Source organism: Pectinophora gossypiella, chromosome 5 (genome assembly GCF_024362695.1).
Source record: "Pectinophora gossypiella chromosome 5, ilPecGoss1.1, whole genome shotgun sequence".
Taxonomy (NCBI): domain Eukaryota; kingdom Metazoa; phylum Arthropoda; class Insecta; order Lepidoptera; family Gelechiidae; genus Pectinophora; species Pectinophora gossypiella.
The window spans coordinates 2645982-2666485 of NC_065408.1; the positions used below are offsets into that span (position 1 = coordinate 2645982).

Below are 20504 nucleotides of genomic sequence, written 5' to 3' on the forward strand. Positions count from 1 at the left end.
TAGTAACCGTGGTGAGTCCAATGGAGAGATATCAGGTAACCCTGTCCCTTATACTAGGAAACCTTTATGTAAGATGTTTTATGTTATGTCTTATGTTATAATTTATAACCAGGTAGTCTATGGACCGATACGTCGATAAAAATAGACAGGACGTGTTCACTTTATTATGACTCTTCAGTACGGCTCGACCGTTAAAGACGGCGATACGGCTCGCCACCGATCAGGTTGGTCTAAAAGAAAGCTCGGCCAGGCGTTACTCGTTCATCTAGAGATGGATGTACTTCTAACTACCCCAATCGGGATGTAGTCTTGACCTTGTGTTATTGTATGTTGTCTCTGGAATGACGAGTGGCGCAGAACATCGGAGGTTTCTTCTGTCTTTAGCCACGTCATCATCAGCCGTATGACGCCCACTGCTGGGCATAGGCCTCCCCCAAGGATCTCCACGACGATCGGTCCTGCGCTGCCCGCATCCAGCGGCTTCCCGCGACCTTCACCAGATCGTCGGTCCACCTTGTAGCGGGCCTACCCACTGAGCGTCGTCCGACACGTGGTCGCCACTCCAGAACCTTTCCGCCCCAACGGCCATCGGTTCTCCTCGCTATGTTTTAGCCACGTATGAAATGTAAAATGTTATGGATTTTAAACATCAGACCGAGCAGAAAATGTATGATTTCGACTCGTTTATTACATGTAAACGCCTTCTTTATCACTGCACGAGCGCGCCAGATCCCATCGGGGGCTGTCACCCTTTTACAACCCGTTTGAAATTACGTCGAAATTTTACAGTTTCGCGAATATATTTCCCATTCATACCCGTTCGTGTATGAATACAATAAAACGAAACAATTTGCATAAAAATAAAAGGGATCTATGATTTTTATGCGAGTTTAATGGTGTTATAAATCAGGACGATAAACGTAATATCTGATGTCCCACATTGCTGCGGCGTGACGCATGGCGTTTTGATTGCATTCCGTTTATTTTATCTTCAGCCCTAGCTTTGTGGGGCCGGAATTGTAATTTTGTATTACCTTACGTGCAGATAATGTCTTTCGTCCATGACGGAAATAAATTTCATTTATGTACTGCCCTTTGGAAGAAAGAAAAAGAGCGGAAATTATTCGGAATTGTTGCGAAGCATTTTTTGTCGAAGGAATTTTATAGTGAGAGGTTTTTTGTAACTTAACAAGACAATACCTAATTTATATAAAATGTAGTAAGAAATAAGTTTTCTTGTTTACAGTATTAATTTCTGCGTTGAAACCCCAAATACCATATTATTTCCGTCACGTGTGGATACTTAGACCCATGTTATGTTGGCAGTCCTCTTAATTTGGACTCAGCATTCGGCAGAGCGAAAGTAGTTAACCAATAGTTTTGGCGGGGGCCCGTGAGAGGAAACCATTCATATTGAATAATGTTTCCTCGCTGCCCCTTTATTACGTACCTCCATTCTACTGGAAGACATTTGTAGCTAAAGTAGCTCTGGTTCGACGCCCGACAATACGAATTATCCTTCACGAGATGTTTTTTCTGTTAGACTGATATTTTTTTCAGGAGCCTTCTACGAGACACTTTCAGACCCGCTTGTTTGTAAATACAAGTAAATAATTCTATTTGTTGCAAGACACAATGCCTTCACGGACGATAGATGCAAAGAGCGTCATAAAGTGGAGGCGATGACAGATATAAAATAACAAAGAATGACCTCTTCCATTCTGGAAACCCGAGAATTACAGCGGTTAAATACGAATTTGTGCAACATCCTTATTTACGACGGTTCAGGTTAACTTGAGAAGGGAAGTCTGACACGCATCCTGAAATAGAATAAGAGTTGCGGTCGTTCTACGCCCACGGCTGGGCGTACCTTGACCGTGCACTAATGACGCGGCGCGCGTACCCACTGTTTCACATAATGGCAGACATTGGGCTAATGGGATAAACGGCTGCTTAGCGCAAGGCTGTGACACGTCGCTCCACAGTCCTGCGGGCCCCGGGCACACCGCGACGCGCTCCACGGCACACTACGCTCGGCCAATTGCTATAATGACACCACTCGAACGCGTATCCGTTCAATCAACTCTTAAGACAACAGGATCCTCCAGTCTGCTCCCTGACTTGTGATATTGTGGTACACTGTGATCCAGAACGTGGGAAGCTGACTGACACCGATAGGAAGTGCTCCAGGGACGCACCATGGACTGACCGATAGGAAGTTTAAACATGTATGATATAACATAAGACAGTGATGAAACCGACTGCAACGTCAAGAGAACATTTTTGCACTGATAATGACGAGTGTTTAGTTGGCGTGAAGGATAAATAAGACTTTGACACCATGAACGGCATAAGCGCTTCCGTGGAAAAGCCAGGGATTGAGATGGAGACACCGGCGAAGGAAGAGAAGAAAGTGAAGAGGTCGAGTGTGCGGGAGAAACTCATGCAAATAAGATCGAACATTACTGTGGAACCGATCATTGCATGTTACATCATGTCCAATGTTTTCTCGGGACTTGCTGTACAAAATTTGAACCTGGAGAAGGCGTGTCGTGTGAATTTGGGATACAGTGACGAGGTGTGTTCCGCGCTGAACAGGCGACAAACTGAGAACTTTACCGCCGAGGAGGCCGAGGTCCAGAAGTTGACAGCCTCGGTGCAAGCGTGGAAAAATATAGTCCAAACAGCGTTCCCTTGCATACTGGTGTTGTTCGTGGGATCATGGAGCGACAAGACAGGAAAGCGGAAGGCGTGTATACTTCTGCCAATCGTCGGCGAAGTATTATGCTGTACAAGTTTCATCCTGAACACGTATTTCTTCTACGAATTGCCTCTGGAGATCACGGCTCTGTCGGACTTGTTTCCGTCATTGACTGGTGGTTGGATTACTGTGTGTGTTGGCGTGTTCAGCTACATAGGTGATGTGACCACTAAGGAAATGAGAACATTCAGAGTGGGGGTGGCCAACTTATGTATGTCTCTCGGAATACCGATAGGGATGTCCCTAAGCGGGATATTACTGCAGCAAATTGGATATTACGGAATATTCTTCATATCAAATTGCCTGTACTTCACGAGTCTCATTTACGGGTACATCAGGCTAAAGGACCCGATCATTCCCCCGGAAAGACAGCGAGTAAGTTGATTGATTGCTTCATTCTTCAAGCTATTTGTATCCACCAGTATTGCCAATACGAGTAATTCTTTCCTTGGGCCATCTTTCCTGTTTGTTCAACAAATGAATGGAGGTAAATATAGATCTTTAAAAATTAGTTAAAAATTTAAACATATACCAAAATCCACAAACAAACTTAGCTGGCGAGAAGTGGGTGTATTTTACTATATACCTCTGCCTAGCCCTTCGGGCGTTTAGGCGTGTTAGGCGTGATGCTATTTTGTATTATGTTTAAACAAAATAGGCAATTAAACCATACCAACTTAGGGAGGTTTTACCCCGTGTCGCGCGGATTTGTTCACGCACGCGGGATTGGACCGCGCGTGCGTAATTTTTTTTATTTACTACCGCACGCGTTAATTATTATACAACAGTGGAAAGTTATATTTAGTCTAGAATTGGGTAGTATCCTGGGTCACAGATAAATTATGAACTTTTGATTACTAAATAAAAACAAATAAAAAACTGACGACATACAATTTTCTTTTTTCTATTTGACTTTTTTTTAATTTTAATCCAGTAACGTATAAAAGTTCTACTTCTATCACGTTTTTCGATGACGTCAAAGTGTGATTTTTCATACAATATTTTTTACGCGGGAAAAATATTTTCTTTTATTTCGGTGCAATTTATTGTATGAATTTGAAAAGCACGTTTTTCGTGCTGGAGGTATGTAAAAGTTCTTTCTAGCTAGGCATGCTCATACATATTGGATCTACTTATCCCCTCCGAATTAATAAGAGGTGACCTGTGCCCTGTGCCCAGCAGTGGGACGTTTATAGGCTGTTTATGTTATACTAGCTTTTGCCCGCGACTTCGTCCGCGTGGCGTGTTATATAAGAGATAGATCTTTGTGTGTGTGGGAGTGCATACTTATGCAGTTTAGATTTTTTCATAAGTACAATTTTTTTCCCAATAACTCCCATTTTTCAAAATACAGCCAAAAATAAACTTTATATTTACTAAGGTATGCATGCATGCTAGATTGAATAAATTGATTGAATTGATTTTTTTTTTATTGATTGTTCATTGAGTTTTAATTTTAATACACACTTCCTCTCTTCCCTTCAACGTTGCTGTGCCCTACAGGGTCCATGTTTTAGTTCCTATGCCTATGTAACACCCCATTGTACTACATGGAATGCAATAAATAATTGAATTAAATTGAATTGAAAACATCTATCTTACGCGGTTTCAATTTTTTCATACAAATGTTTTTTTCCCACTAACTCCCGTTTCCGTGGGAATTTTGCAATATCCTGTTGCAACTAAGCTTTAAGTTAACTAAGGTACCTGCATGCCAAATTTAAAGCGTCTAACTTAAGCGGTTTAGATTTTTCATACAAAAGGATTTTCCCGCTAATTCCCGTTCTCGTGGGAATTTCGGGAATTCCTTTCTTAATGCACCTCTACGGTACCTAAGGTACCTGCATGACAAATTTCAAACGTCTAACTTGAGTGGTTTAGATTTTTCATACAAAAGGATTTTCCCGCTAATTCCCGTTCTCGTGGGAATTTCGGGAATTCCTTTCTTAGTGTACCTCTACGGTATCTAAGGTATCTGCGTGCCAAATTTCAAACGTCTAACTTGAGTGGTTTAGATTTTTCGTACAAAAGGATTTTCCCGCATTCCCGTTCCCGTAGGAATTTCGGGAATTCCTTTCTTAGTGCACCTCTACGGTATCTAAGGTACCTGCATGCCAAATTTCAAACGTCTAACTTGAGTGGTTTAGATTTTTCATACAAAAGGATTTTCCCGCTAATTCCCGTTCCCGTGGGAATTTCTGGGAATTCCTTTCTTAGTGCACCTCTACGGTATCTAAGGTACCTGCGAGCCAAATTTCAAACATCTAACTTGAATGGTTTAGATTTTTCATACAAAAGGATTTTCCCGCTAATTCCCGTTCCCGTGAGAATTTTGAGAATTCCTTTCTTAGTGCACCTCTACGGTACCTATGGTACTTGCATGCCAAATTTCAAACGTCTAACTTGAGTGGTTTAGATTTTTCATACAAAAGGATTTTCCCGCTAATTCTCGTTCCCGTGGGAATTTCGGGAATTCCTTTCTTAGTGTACCTCTACGGTATCTAAGGTACCTGCATGACAAATTTCAAACATCTAACTTGAATGGTTTAGATTTTTCATACAAAAGGATTTTCCCGCTAATTCCCGTTCCCGTGAGAATTTTGGGAATTCCTTTCTTAGTGCACCTCTACGGTCCCTATGGTACCTGCATGCCAAATTTCAAACGTCTAACTTGAGTGGTTTAGATTTTTCATACAAAAGGATTTTCCCGCTAATTCCCGTTCCCGTGGGAATTTCGGGAATTCCTTTCTTAGTGTACCTCTACGTTATCTAAGGTACCTGCATGCCAAATTTCAAACGTCTAACTTGAGTGGTTTAGATTTTTCATACAAAAGGATTTTCCCGCTAATTCCCGTTCCCGTAGGAATTTCGGAAATTCCTTTCTTAGTGCACCTCTACGGTATTTAAGGTACCTGCGTGCCAAATTTCAAACGTCTTGAGTGGTTTAGATTTTTTATACAAAAGAATTTCCCTTCACTACTCTGCTCCTATTGATTGTAGCGTGATGAAAAGTATACTATAACCTGTCCAGGAGTGTGAAGAATAATTGTACCAAGTTTCATTAAAATCCGTCCAGTAGTTTTTGTTTCTATAAGGAACATACAGACAGACAGACAGACAGACAGACAGACAGACAGACAGACAAAAATTTTACTGATTGCATTTTTGGCATCAGTATCGACCACTTATCACCCCCTGATAGTTATTTTGAAAAAATATTTAATGTACAGAATTGACCTCTCTACAGATTTATTATAAGTATAGATTATAAAGTTAAAGCTTTATGTACTTAAATCTAAAGAAAACAAAAGAAACCCTCTTGAGGAAAGTTCACATTCTTAGTAGCAGCATATTTTTTCTTTATAAGAAAGAAAGCGACTGTTTCGCATTTCTTGAACTATGATTCATGTCTTTTATGATAAGAAAACAGTCAGAGCACGCGTTTGACCGTTAATAATTCATACTATGTTATTATTATATTTTTTGTAATTTCAAGATAGGAATTTAGTAAAACATTGGACAGAAAATTGAATTGTCGTCTTTTTCGGGTTTCTTTTATTATTAAATTTTCTTATTTTCAATGAGGGACTTTCCAGCTTATGTCTTTAAATCACATAGATAGCGTTCTTCAGTTTAGTTTTTTTTTGTTTTGGTTTTCCCCGAAGGGTAAGACAAAGGGAACTATGCCCATACAGCCATGTCTTACGTATTTCTTTTCTCAAACAAATTAACTCAAAAGTCCGCATAAACTTTCGAGTTATGAAGCGGCTTCTTGGCACAAAGCGAAAATAGGCAGATACACTTTGTTCATTGAATACTCCGATATAATAACACTCGCGAATGTCTTCCGACTAACTTAATGCGATCATTAACCACAAAACACCACTTCGTATTAATTATTTAGATTATTCAATGAAGAAAGCAACTGTCCAGTTCCCGTTTCCCGCCAAAAAGCCCTTCAGTTTAGGAAATTATATAAACGTTATATAATTATATACCATAGCCTTTTTTTTGTTATTGTGTCTGTAAGACAGGCAAAGGCAACACAGCCCATACAGCCAGTAAACCATAGACTAAAAACGAATCAATCACGAGTTTGTCTATATTCGTTGCGTCGTTTGTTGTTATGTGTTGTGTTTGTGTTGTGATATGAGGTTGTTATCGTATACCATAATTAAAAAAAAGTACTTTATGGTCAAAGAGAATAATCAACATTACATAGTTTTTTTTATTTTGTCAGCATTGTAAACTCAACAACGCCATCTATGTGATTTTCAAAGAACATTACCTGGGCAGTCTCTCATTGAGTCCACTTTGTAGGTGATCCGGCCAAGTAATTAATGCCTACGATACAAACTACATATGTCTCGTCAAAAAAAAAAAAACTCAGTAGGTAAGTGAGGCCAAAGTGTAGTGTTAGTGTTGTCGCTGGGAGTGATGCAGGGCAAGTCATACATCATTTTCTATGAGCTCGACAGGCGGTTAGTCCTATGTCTAAGTGATAAATTGCTTGGCACTCACTACGCAAATTCAAACGAAGGGGGACATCGTATAGCAATCAATGAGTTTACGCGACAGGTTCGCCGCGATTTATTCGTTGGAATACCGACTTGTAACACTCCTGTGACAGAACTAGGACACCAGGTCATTTGTAACGTTGCCTTCCCAAATTTGTTCGCTAATGTTCTGGAAGTTCCTGCTTTTCTCTTATTTCCGTGTTTTTGGGGAAATATTGTGGTAACTCAATATTCCCAGTTCTAAGTTTTATTCAAAATATAACAGATGAGATAGATTCGTAGTCTAGTGGTTAGAGCGTTAGGATCACGATCTGGAGGTCCGGGTTTGATTCCCGATGAGGAGACTTTGTTGAAATTACTTTGAATCCTGATTGTTTGAAAAAGTAACATGATTCTGTGATTCGAAGGGCAGGCTAAGTCGTTGGCCCCGGCTATTAGCTGTGTAAAAACATCTCACCAACCCGCAGTGGTGCAGCGTGGTGAAGTATGCTCCATATCCCCTACGGTTGATTGAGGGGGGCCTGTGCCTTTGCCCTGTTTATATATGCAGATTCAATCTAAAAGTCTTTGCGGGATCTTGATCTGAATCAAATAAGCTGGCTTATTTGATTCTTTTTGCTTTCGTTATTCAGTGATCCACCGCGGATTATAATGGAATATTCAGCAATACTTAAGTATATATGTCCCGCTAAACTAATCCTAGATAGAAAAGAATCGATCGCTCTAATCTCGACTGATACATCACTATGCTTATGAACGTCACAACACTGGCTTCTGTACTTTGATAGATCTAAATTGTATTACAAAATGAACTATTACCTATTTCTCACCGGGGTAAGCAGAGACTATGGAATTCCATTTGCTTCGATCCTGACACACTTCTCTTGCTCCTCCACATTCATCAATCGTTTCATACACGCACGCCGGTTCGGAGTAGATCGAAATGAAGATTAAAGATAAATTAGGTTTAAAATAAAAATCCGGGCCACGAAAGGAGTCGACGTATTTTAATGGAACTAAATGACAACTCATAATAATTATATGCTGAATCTACGACAGTACCGCCGCGGCCGCGGGACTTTTTCGTACACGAACTATATTTTAAACCTAGTTTAACTTAAGTCTTTGGTGCTAATTCCTGTAAACACCATCTAATTTTATTTTAAGTTATATCTGTCATTTTCTTATCCGTCGAAAGGGAAAGGTACGGGTAATCGACAAGCATAAAATTTATGGAACACACGTCAATTTTAAGCACAAATCAAAAACAACCCTATAAAAATTTTGCATTGATGAATAACCCGGCAGAATTAAGATGACAGCACACGTGAAATGGTTTGCATACCTGCGAGATACCTTTTTGATTTGCCCGCATTATTCATTCATTTACTTTACCAATTTAACAATAAGTAAATTAAAAAAAAAAACTTATTCTTCCTAAAATTAAGAGGTGTCACTCATCCGTCCCTTTCCTTTTCGGTGGATAAGAAAATGACAGGTATAACAAAGTAAAATTAGGAGGTATCTGCAGGAATCGGGGTCTTTATCTATATTGAAATAAAATCACTAATGGTACTGAAATAGACGTCCTGTTTAATATTACTATACTTCTCGTTCCATTATTGTAAATCACAATAAAAGGGTCCCAGAATACAATATAATACTTTCAATTCTTTCCATGCGTGTAAAACGGAATAAAGCTGGGATGATTGTCGGATTGGTCCCGAAACGTGAAATTGCACTTATGTCTCGTACCGGGTGCTGTCACTGGACCTTATCGAGAGTGCCCAATGTGCTCTATAACATAGTTGACATTATACTCGGAATATTTTAAAAGTAGCCAAGTAATCCCTTTTTCGAATAAAATTCCAGCTACGTAATTTTGCCTTGATACATGGGTACGTATAATTATGATAATAACAAATGTCCATTCAATGACACGCGAGTTTAGCGCACTGCAGTGTATTCGACACTTCGAATAATTAACAATGAGTTTATAGGAAGCGATTCATTCAATATTGTTTCATTGAGATGTATCTAAGACCATTGTTAACATCAGGTACACTATAGGTATATGAAATAAATCATCCTCCATAACACAATGGTCGTGTAAACATGATCTATTCTTTGATAAGTTTGTTATTAATATACACGCGATTTAACTAGACATAATTTTACTGGCAGGTAAAATTATATCTAAGATGAATGAATGATTTTAAAATTCTAAATTTTGTAAATATGTTTCCTGGTATTCCAAATTCTAAATTCTAATTTAAATTCGAAATTCTAATTTTTAAATATTCAAAAATGACACGGAGCGATGATGATAATTAATGAATAATATTCGTCACGTACTTTCACGATTGGAAGAGACGTTTGTTGCATCATGCATGGGCGCGTGGGCTTAATTGATCTGATTGAGCGCCCATGCTATCGCAGCAATGAGGGAAGTTGACACCGAATGATTGATAGCTATCAGTTCACCTCACATCTGATCTATGTTAGGGAACAGACATTTTTTTGTATGACAATGAATTATGTTCTTGTCTTATTCATAGTGTGTGACTGCTTGAATTAAGTAACATTGATTTTCAATCTTTAGAGACGATGGTTATCACAAAATAAAGTTGTAATTTGTTAGAAAATAATTGTAAATTACTTGTTAAAAGTATAAAGGAACACGGATCAGCACGGGTTAACGACTAATATTTGAAGAATTTTGAGACACAAAAAGGGAAAGGGTTCTTTTCTTTTCTTTGGGGAAAAGTTCTTTTCTTTGTTATTTAATTTTTGATAACTGCAAATATTTTTTTGTTTATAAAGTCAATCTTTAAACACCTAAGTATTAAAAAAAAAGTACAGAAAAGTAAAAAGAGAATGTCTTAAGAACTAACTTTAGCGAATTTGTTCAAAACAAAAAAGTGACTTTAGGGTAACCTATCACATCTAATTAATGGTGCGGAAAGTACTACTTCAAACTTGGTTCTTTGTTCGAAGTTAGCCCATTGTACAAGTGTATAGAGAATGAACAACTTTCTGCTTTTTGATAGTAAACTGGAAATTCTTGCGAGTTCATCTTACCCTAGTAAAGAAACAATTTGCGAAGTGCAGTACTGAGAATGCCAACGTTGGTCACATAGATAATATTTTCCGACTGAGTAGTACTTGTAGATTTTAAGAAAATCTTGAATACGTCCAGTTGCGTTGGGACCTGCATATACAGTTTGTTATGAGAACAGGGGGGTTTAAAAAGGCTATATCAAAGTAGTTTTAAAAAGCAATATTGCCACTTGACATTTGTTTGCATTGCGCACTTAACTTTGTAAGCGCAAATGTTAAATTGCAATATTGCTTTTTTAGATGAATTGCTTCGATGCAATATTGCTTTTTTAGATGAATTGCCTTTTTAAAACCCCCCCCCCCCAGATTGATTACAATTCCAGAATCCGTGCAGTCTTGTACGGCCCAATGTCACACTGTAGTGGTGTCTCCCATCGTGGCGTGGTGGTGGCGATGGTGAAAAGTTAACACTTTTTTGGTTAAAACTGTTTATTTTATTGGTTTTATTGATTTATATTACAAAAAAGCCGTATCTCGTGAGAGCTCCATATCTTTAGTAATACTACTATAGATAAAAAACGTATGTGTTACCATAAAACGCATATTTATGAAACGCGACATTCGTGCCTCACCCAACAGGGTCCACATAATACCAGCGTCGTGGTTCACGCCGCGAGTTGTGCTGAGTGAGGCCCTTTTATCTCAGGACGTCCACCACCACCTTATGATCATTGTAACTAACATCCTCCTATGCTTTTTGTAATTGTTTTGTGAATTTTTTTTTAAGTGATGTTATTGTCTTGTCTTTGTATGTGGCGTCCTTTTATAATAAACAATTTCTATTCTACTCTATTCTATTCTAAAAAAAAAACATAATGAGGAGCTTTCCAGTCTACGTTCCTCAAAAAAAAACTATGGATGAATTTTAGATCTGTGTTTATTTAGTAATCAAATTTCATAATTTACTTGAACCTAGTTAGTACACGACCCAATTCATTTATACTTATTTGCAATAAAAATGGTGCAGTTTCTAGTAACTGAATCTTTCCAACTTGGAGGAGGAGCTCGGTGGCGCAGCGGTAAACGCGCTCGGTCTGCGATTATTGAAGTTAAGCAACTTTCGCAAAGGCCGGTCATAGGATGGGTGACCACAAAAAAAAAGTTTTCATCTCGAGCTTCTCCGTGCTTCGGTAGCCACGTTAAGCCGTTGGTCCCGGCTGCATTAGCAGTCGTTAATAACCATTAATCCGCACTGGGCCCGCGTGATGGTTTAAGGCCCGATCTCCCTATCCATCCATAGGGAAGACCCGTGCCCCAGCAGTGGGGACATTAATGGGCTGATGATGATGATGATGAATCTTTCCAACAGTCTGATATGACGTTATATTTGCAAACATTTATAATTTTGGAGTCGTACGGTTTTCATATTTGCCATTTTACTTTTTGAGATGTATTTTTTATATTATCATCAACATCGAACTGGTCCCCAAGGGAAGGGTGTTTTCTGATTGATTACGTCGGCGTCGGATAGAAAGGGCCCAAAGTGGATAATTATAAAATAATGGCATTGCTTTTTGCGTGCAATATCATAAAAAATACGCTTATACAAGGTGTTAGTGACATCGTAACGAATACTTTGAGGGATGATTTAGACCATGATTCTGAGTTGATATCAAGTGGAATTTTCCGTCGCAAAATTCATGTTTTTTTTTGTATTGTGTAAAATTATTTTCAACACTAAACTTTTGCTAGCGAACTCAGAATAATGAGCCGAATCATCACGTCACTAACACCTCCGTACAAGTACGTACTGGTTGCCGTACATGTATGGGTGTTAGTGACACCGTAACGAATACTGAGGGGGATGATTCAGACCATGTTTCTGAGTTGATATCAGTGATTTTTCATTATCGTATTAGTGATTTTATAAATTATTTTCAGTTCCGTACTTTTGCAGCGGAAGATTTCACTTGATATGAACTCAGAAACATGGTCTAAATCATCCTCCCCCCTGGTTATAAAACAGTGAAGTAAATTATTTTTTACATTATTGGGATATTTTATTTCCAGGAGCTACCAAGTGGCTGCCGGGGATGGGTGTGCTCGTTCTTCGACGCTCGTCACGTACGGGAGACGCTGACTGTGGCCTTCAGGTCTGGGCCCCGCCGGCGGAGACTGCGCGTCTCTCTGCTCATCGTCGTCGTCTGCGTTATATTCGGACCTTTGCATGGTCAGTGGTCTTGTTTTATCCTGACTGCGGCGAAGCAAAAGTGACGTTGTTGTTTGACCGCTATGTATGTACAGTCATGAGCAATATATAATGTACCCACTTTAGGACTCTGTCGCACTAACATATATTTGACATTTAGTGAGACTTACAGTTCAATTTGTCAAAAAAGTTAATGTGACATGGTACCAAAGTGTATACATATTAATGCTCGTGACCGTATGTGTGTATGGACTGTTTGTACCCTCGTAACTTCTAAACTACTTATCAGAATTTAACAAATGAGGTGTCAATAGAAGCGTAAAGTCTTGATTTTCCAGTGTCCTCTTTTCTCCGGCTATACAGGTTGCGAGAAGCTGCAGTAGTTTTAGGTGGATGACGTTCCTTGTTACCTACTTTATAAAGATATTATATATAAGAACATGACCGTCAGAATGGCCGGTCACTCATCTTCTGTCGCCGTATTTTAAGTTGATGTGCTCAATAATTGCTACCCTTATTGCTGCCTCTTTAATGCATGCAACTTTGTTTGTGCAGGAGAGATGAACGTGTTATATTTGTTCATGCGGTATCGGTTCAACTGGGACGAGGTTCAATTCAGCATGTTCTGCACTTACAGCATCATAACCAACTTAGTCGGTAAGTTATTTATCATAATTTTGACTCCCTTTAAAAAAATAAATATATTGTTTATGATATTTGGGAATCCAAGGACGTTATTGAAGCGTTCGATTGAAACTTTTGCAATCACTTCATAGCGTAATTAATCATCTTCTTTAGTTTGTATTTCTAAAATTATCTCTTACATCAACTAGTCTCCTTTTATTATGTGGTAGTCCTTTATTCTTAAAAAGAGAAAATTAAATTAAAAAGTCTGTCTCGGGCGGGATTTGAATCTGCCACACTTATCAAGCCGAGACGAGCGCAGCGTATCAACCGTTAGACCAACCGGGTCCTCATCCTTTCCATGCATTTTTTTTATTTATATCGTCATAAACTCGACGTTGTCTATCCAAAATATTCTAATTGTGTACGTTGTTTCCCATTGTTCCCAGGTACACTGTTCTCCATAAGCATCTTCAGCGACTTCTTGAAGTTGGACGACACTGTCGTCGGCATCATCTCCTGCACCAGCAAGATCCTCGCCTCATTCATCTACGCATTCGCTACCACCACCACGGAGATATATATCGGTATGTTTAAGGATACCCGAAAGTTTGTTTGTACTCTCATAACAATATGGGAACTAAGCATAGCTGGCGAGAAGTGCGTATATACTTACAGGATGTTACTGACACCGTAACGAATACTGAGGGGGCTGATTCAGACCATGATTCTAAGTTAATATCAAGTGGAATTTTCCGTCGCAAAATTCATGAGTTTTTGTTTTTATTTTAATTATTTTCAATTTTATACTTTTGCGATGGATAATTTCACTCGTTAGTAACTTAGAATATTGAGCTGAATTCCCTCTCAGTATTCGTTACGATAACACTTACACCCCGTACAAGTACGTGCAGGTAGCCATACAAGTAGGTATGGATGGGTGTTAGTGACACCGTAACGAATACTGAGGGGTATAATTCAGACCATGATTCTGAGTTGATATCAAGTGGAAATTCCTGTCGGAAAATTCATGAAAAGTTTGTTTTTAATTATTCAGTTTTATATATTTACCAATGGAAAATTCCACTTAATATCAACTCAGAATCATGGTCTAACGCATCCCTCATAGTTTTCCTTACGATGTCACTAACACCCTTTATATAATGGTAATAGTGGCCACATCACTAGTAATAAATTTGACAGTGCTATTCGCGCACGAAATTGATCCGTGCTTCGGAAGGCACGTTAAGCCGTTGGTCCCGGTTACTACTTACTGATGTGAGTAATCGTTACATGAGCCATGTCAGGGGCCTTCGGCGGCTCAATTGTAACACCACACGATAGAAGAAGAAGAAGATGTGACAAGGGTGGCCAAGTTAGTGCTGATCGATTTTGCTTCTCCTAACATTAGATATGTATCTAAAATATCCCACCTTTTCTTGTACATACTTAGTAAAGTTAATGAAATCAATACATTAGCGGGAAAGCGATGTGCAACAGGATGTTTATTCATGGTTGCAGGACCGCTGGTTGAAATATTCAACGGAACCTCCTTCATCGCGATGCGGTCTATAGCGTCCAAGCTGGTCACTAGTGAGGAACTGGGTGAGTCTTGTGTTCTTATTACTAGCTAACCTGTGGCGTGGTCCAGTGGCTAAACGGATGTCCCAGGTTCGAATCCCGGTGACCCAATTATACGGATCACAAAGCGATTTTTGTGATATGACCCTATCTCAAAACTCACTTTGAATAAGAATAAAATAAATTTATTGCCAGTAACAATTTATAATAAATAAATAAAGTTTATTTCCAAAAATAACTGTTACATGAAAATAACTATTACATTAGCTATAACAAATAGGTAATTATGGATATTACGAATACGGGCAAAAGGAAATAGGAGCCATGCTATGGCGCCATCCAGCGCTGGTTTTCAGTCATTTGTGATCCCTATAGTTCAGGACATTGTAGGGTGATTACGCGTTTGACTACTATTTAGTAGTAAGAATGTAGAAGTTACATAATATATTATGCCATGTCAGGGGCCTTCGCGGTTCAATAGTAGCTTTGACGCCAGGGTTGACGTGGGTTATTGACCTCACAACCCACACGAGAGATTTTTTTTTCATACCGGGAAAATAAATCTGAATGCATTCTGGGTTTTGTATTGACTGGGTTAGTCAAATAGAGAATTGTCTATATTCCATCGTTATCACCCATTTATATATAAGTAGGTACGGAGCAATGTATTTTACGTTATTTGCTTTTTATCTTTGTGTTTCTAGTTAACCATCATGTCAATAATTGCATTTATATATCTTGTGCAATTAAAAATATTTACTAAAGCCAGTAAATATTTGTTAAAGTTATTATCTGAATGTAAGGGACAAATCAATAATTATGCGCAAGTTATAATATTGTATTTCAAACTCGTCGAATTACATAATATAGCATCACTCCTGTATCCCCGAAGGGGTAGGCAGAGGTGTATAGCACATACATACATTCTTCACCAGCTATGTTTAAGTCTCATGTATAGGGGGCGAGCCTATTGACTGGACACAAATCCTGGACACCACGTGATATCAATTATCTATTATCCAAACATGAATTCAAAACGAACACACACACACACGCACACACACACACACGCACACACACACACACACACACACTCACAGACACAGACACTAGTTTGTAAAATGTATCTTGTTAAATTATTCTGAAGTTGATAATTATATTGTAAATCATTATTGTATTACGTTAAAACTATTTTTATTTTTATTTATTTTTTAAATTTATAATGGCCCCGATTCCTGCAGACACCGCCTAATTTTATTTTAAGTTATATCCGTCATTTTCATATCCGTCGAAAAGGAAAGGGACGGGTGATTCATAGCTCTTAATTTTAGGAAGAATGAGTAAATGAATGAATAACCCGGGCGAATCAAAAAGTCATGTCGCTGGTATGCAATCCGTTTGACGTGCTGTCTACTTAACTGTGTCGGGTTATTGACTGATGTAAAATTTTTAGACGGTTGTTTTAGATTTGTGCTTAAAATTGACGTGTGGTTCCATAAATTTTATGCTTGTCGATTACCCGTCCCTTTCCTTTTCGGCAGATAAGAAAATGACAGATATTACTTAAAATAAAATTTGATGGTATTTACAGGAATTAGCACCATTGTCGTAATTTGTGACCTGGCCCGGTCACAAATTCACGGCCTGAACCGTGATTCAAACCCATGCCACAACAATAAAACTCATGCCGTATTCCGTCACTTTTATGACATGCCGCTATGCTCTAGTAACAGGGTTCATGTCACCTATTTATTTATTTATTTATTTGTACACAATAAAACAGACACAAGAAAACAGATTTTATTGTGTTATTATTTTTTTTTGTCTTTATATTAGTAAGTATAATTGTTCTTGTAATTTCATAAGATTTGTACGCGTATGTAGGTATGTCTATCTGTAGTATTATACACTGCATGTCTCCTTATCACGTAGTAGGTCAGCTGGAAGAAATCTCTTTTTTAGAGATAAGCTTACCTGTACTGTCTGATTTCTTTGTGTGTTTCTTTCTGTGTTCTATTGTGTACAAATAAATAAATAAATAATAAACTACCATATCCGACATTTTTCATATTTTATTGTTATAACTGTCAAGTAGCCAATTACAACGTTAAAACTAAGTGTAGTTCCTTGAAAATATTCTTCATACTCTCACACGTACATTGGACGTGCTGAGTTTCACAATCAACGAGCTCGCACTTAGTTCTGGAATGTTCTAGAACGTTCTAGTACTTGATTTACGTTCTAGTTACGACTGTATTCTTTCTATCTAGCTTAGAAAATTGAGTTGGTACGGGATTGTAAAATAATAAGGTGCTACGCGGTGGTTCTAACTCAATTTACAATTTAAAACATTTTTACATGATAGAAATTGGACAATTGTTGTCTTAGGTTCCATGCAGTATTTTAGAACTTTCCAAACTTCTTTTTTGGCGTGATTTGTCGCAGATGGCATTAAGTAATGGTCGGTCAGGGGAGTGCTGAGGGCTCTCACCCGGTACAAAATTTAAAACAACAGGTCTGAGGGTGCCCAGTTGGGCGCGAACTTTGCACAATATGAGCTTCGTCTGGGAGGATTACCGATATTAATAAGAATTTAATCGACACCGAGTCGTCGATAGCGATAAGCGCCGAATGAGGGAAATCGTTGACCACGCCTGCGTGGTTGGTATCGGGGTTCTGAAGTGTTTGTGGTCGCGATCTGATTGGCCGCTTATAGAGGCTAGAGTGATTGGGTCGTCAGGATCGTATATAAGTCCTTCGGGCGCCAATGAGGAAGGACTTACATCGACCAAATTGGAGATGTCCTTAGAAAAGGTTTAATACGATCTACTCTGAACCGGCGTGCGTGTATGAAGCGATTGATGAATGTGGAGGAAGCCAGAGAAGTGTGTCAGGATCGAAGCAAATGGAATTCTATAGTCTCTGCTTACCCCGGTGGGAAATAGGCGTGAGTTTATGTATGTATGTAGAGTATTAGTAGGTACATGTACTTCTTATTGTAAGATATTGTTAGGTTCGTCAGTACGATAACATTGTGTTCTGTTATCTATGATAGTGTCATTGCATTGAATAATATTTAATAGTTATAAATTATGAAGACAACGAGTACTTACACATTGATTCAATACCTAACTACATTTTCAATCAAGTTCCATTCTAAAACATCTTAATTCAGATCATTTGGACCATTTTTCTTATTTATTCATATATACATACATACATAAACTTACTTCTATTCCCCGCCGGGGTAAGCAGAGACTATGGAATTCCATTTGCTTCCACATACTCCCCATATCAGGGTCGAAGCAAATGGAATTCCATGGTCTCTGCTTACCCCGGTGGGAAATAGGTGCGAGTTTATGTATGTTTCCTTCCTTCTAATTTACTTATTTATTCAAATACAACCACATCACGTAATATTATAACAAAGTAGGTAACGGTATTTTGACTCATGCTCACTTCTTTCTGTCCAAAAATATGATTTCCTTGCTAACTGATAGTAAAAAACGCAAACAAGTAGATTTGACGCATGAAGATTTTGTTTAGCTGTATTAGAATTACGTGGATGGTTATATAAGATCGTTGCCTCAGTAAAGCGTTTCGTTTTGTGCATATTTCGGTTTCACCCGGCATCTCTCTATAATAAGAAAATGTTTCACTAGTTGAACAGGAACTGCTCTATCAACTACCTCGTTACTTGCAGCACATCTCAGACAATTCATACAAAAAACCTCGTTTTACACAGACGCTATACATTGACGTTATCTGTGTGTGTAGTGTGTGACGGGGGTTAGGTAAACCTAGCTCAGCCGCTGGTGGGGAGCGGAGAGTGACCGTTCTATACGTTTTATATAGGGTTGCCATCTCTAAAATTTGAAAAACGCGTGAAAAACCCAAGATTTTACAATCCGAAAGCCGGACATGTCAACAAGATCTTTTAAACATATTCAATGTAATAAAAAACAGTTGAAAATGTCATAAATCACCTTTTTTATTCATTATTTTAACAGAATCATATTACAATTTGTTACAAATTGTTTATATAAATCAGCGTTTTTAATTCTTGAAATAAGAAAACAAAACCTTATTAAAATATTAATAAAAAACATATAAATATACTGGGTTGTGAATATACTTGGTTCATCGGTTGATCGTGGTGTGCGTGCGAGCATAGTGCGTGTCTCGCGGGCGGCCCAATTTTTTTTTTTTTTTTTTTAAACCCTGTTTACAAATGAAACCTTCCCCGGACGCTCCCCGGATGCCCTCTAAACTAGGACAAATCCGGGGAAACCCAGACGGATGGCAAACCTAGTTTTATTATTCCTTATTCTATGCTTGCAGGCAAGGTGAATTCTCTGTTCGGTCTCGCGGAGGCGATGATGCCGCTGGTATACGGACCTCTCTACTCCAGGGTGTACATGGCCACACTCAGCGTGTTGCCTGGTGCCGTGTTCTTGCTGGGAGCCGCTATGACTGTACCTGCTGTTGCTATATTTGGGTAAGACTTACATTGGTAGATTTCATAGATTGTGTTTTTACCGACGTCAAAAAAGAAGGAGGTTGTCAGTTCAACCCGTATGTAAATAATTTATTTTTATATTCATATATGTTAGCCTATGGGAGGTTCTAAACACGGGTACCAAATTTCATAGGTGCATGTATGTTTGGCCACACCAAATAATGATGTCATCAAAGTTGTTTGAAATTAGTATTCTACACTGACCTGCAAGTTTTTTTTTCTAAACTATACAAGTTAAAGATTTAAAAAAAAGTTTTATAGATAAGTAATAAAAATAAATAATAAATATGTAAGGGGGTGAAAAGAGAAAAAAAATAGCCCATGTCACTCTCCATCGCTTCAACTATCTCCACTTAAAAAAACACGTCAAGTTGTAGCTCTGTTTTGCCGCGAAAGACGGATAAACAGACAGACAGATTCATGCACTTTCCCATTTAAAATATTAGTACGGATTTATATCAGCTTTTTTCTTATTATTACACTATACATTAGTAATATTTCGAATCTCTTTTATTTCGACACTTAAAACTATTGTTCTTAAAAAGATATTACGTAATTATAAAAGTGCTTAGTTTTGCACGCCAGTATATATTAATACTACTTTTAATGGCAGGCTATGAATTACTGCATTGTCTTTTACTAAGATGACTTGTAAATGCCTGCATAATTATGATTGTATTTCAAAGAACACTACAATGTGTGTATGACATATGCCTCTTCAGATTTAAGTATGTATATTCATAGATTTCTACAGATACCTACTTTTTCAATTGACATTAACGAGGAAAACTCATACATAATCGTTTACTTTTCTATTACGTAAATGCGGTATTGCGGTTTTCTTAAACAAATACCATTTTTAAAAACACAAACTAATAATGGGTACATGGGCAAGGAATTATGTGGGCTTGTTAATAAGCGATAAGTGTCAATATTCCATCGACTCTGTTGATTGTTTATTCATGAATGACGAATGAATGGCCACGTATGTTATGAGCTCTAGTATCTCACTGGCGGTTGTCTCTTGCAGATGGATGTACTTCGAACAGCGAGAGGACAACAAAACAGACGAACTCGAAAACGTCAACAAAGAAGTCTAGTGTTAATTCTATAAGTGAAAGTGTTAGTGGACTTATTACGAGTGTTTTAAATAAATAACATTTCTGTTACGTCCGTGTTTCCTTTGAATGTGAAAAAAACAGTCGGATGTTGTAACAACAATTTCGCTTCGCG

The 20504-nt window shown here is 38.2% G+C and overlaps 1 protein-coding gene across 1 annotated transcript; it reads left to right on the forward strand.

The window, feature by feature from the left end:
- Window positions 1-1981: 1981 nt before the first annotated feature.
- LOC126366612 (proton-coupled folate transporter-like) lies at window positions 1982-20440 on the forward strand. Its single transcript, XM_050009785.1, has 7 exons — window positions 1982-3136; window positions 12409-12568; window positions 13103-13204; window positions 13621-13758; window positions 14693-14776; window positions 19094-19250; window positions 20302-20440. The coding sequence occupies exons 1-7, from the start codon at window positions 2342-2344 to the stop codon at window positions 20369-20371; spliced, it is 1506 nt and encodes a 501-aa protein (XP_049865742.1). The 5' UTR covers window positions 1982-2341; the 3' UTR covers window positions 20372-20440.
- The last annotated feature ends 64 nt before the right edge of the window (window positions 20441-20504 follow it).

What these genes read in the sequence shown, in the direction of transcription:
- LOC126366612 (XM_050009785.1), top strand. Translation starts at nt 2,342, where the DNA reads ATGAACGGCATAAGCGCTTCCGTGGAAAAGCCAGGGATTGAGATGGAG. An exon ending in TTCCCCCGGAAAGACAGCGA is followed by an intron (nt 3,137 to 12,408) that starts GTAAGTTGATTG and finishes TTTTATTTCCAG; the next exon opens with GAGCTACCAAGTGGCTGCCG. An exon ending in CATCATAACCAACTTAGTCG is followed by an intron (nt 13,205 to 13,620) that starts GTAAGTTATTTA and finishes CATTGTTCCCAG; the next exon opens with GTACACTGTTCTCCATAAGC.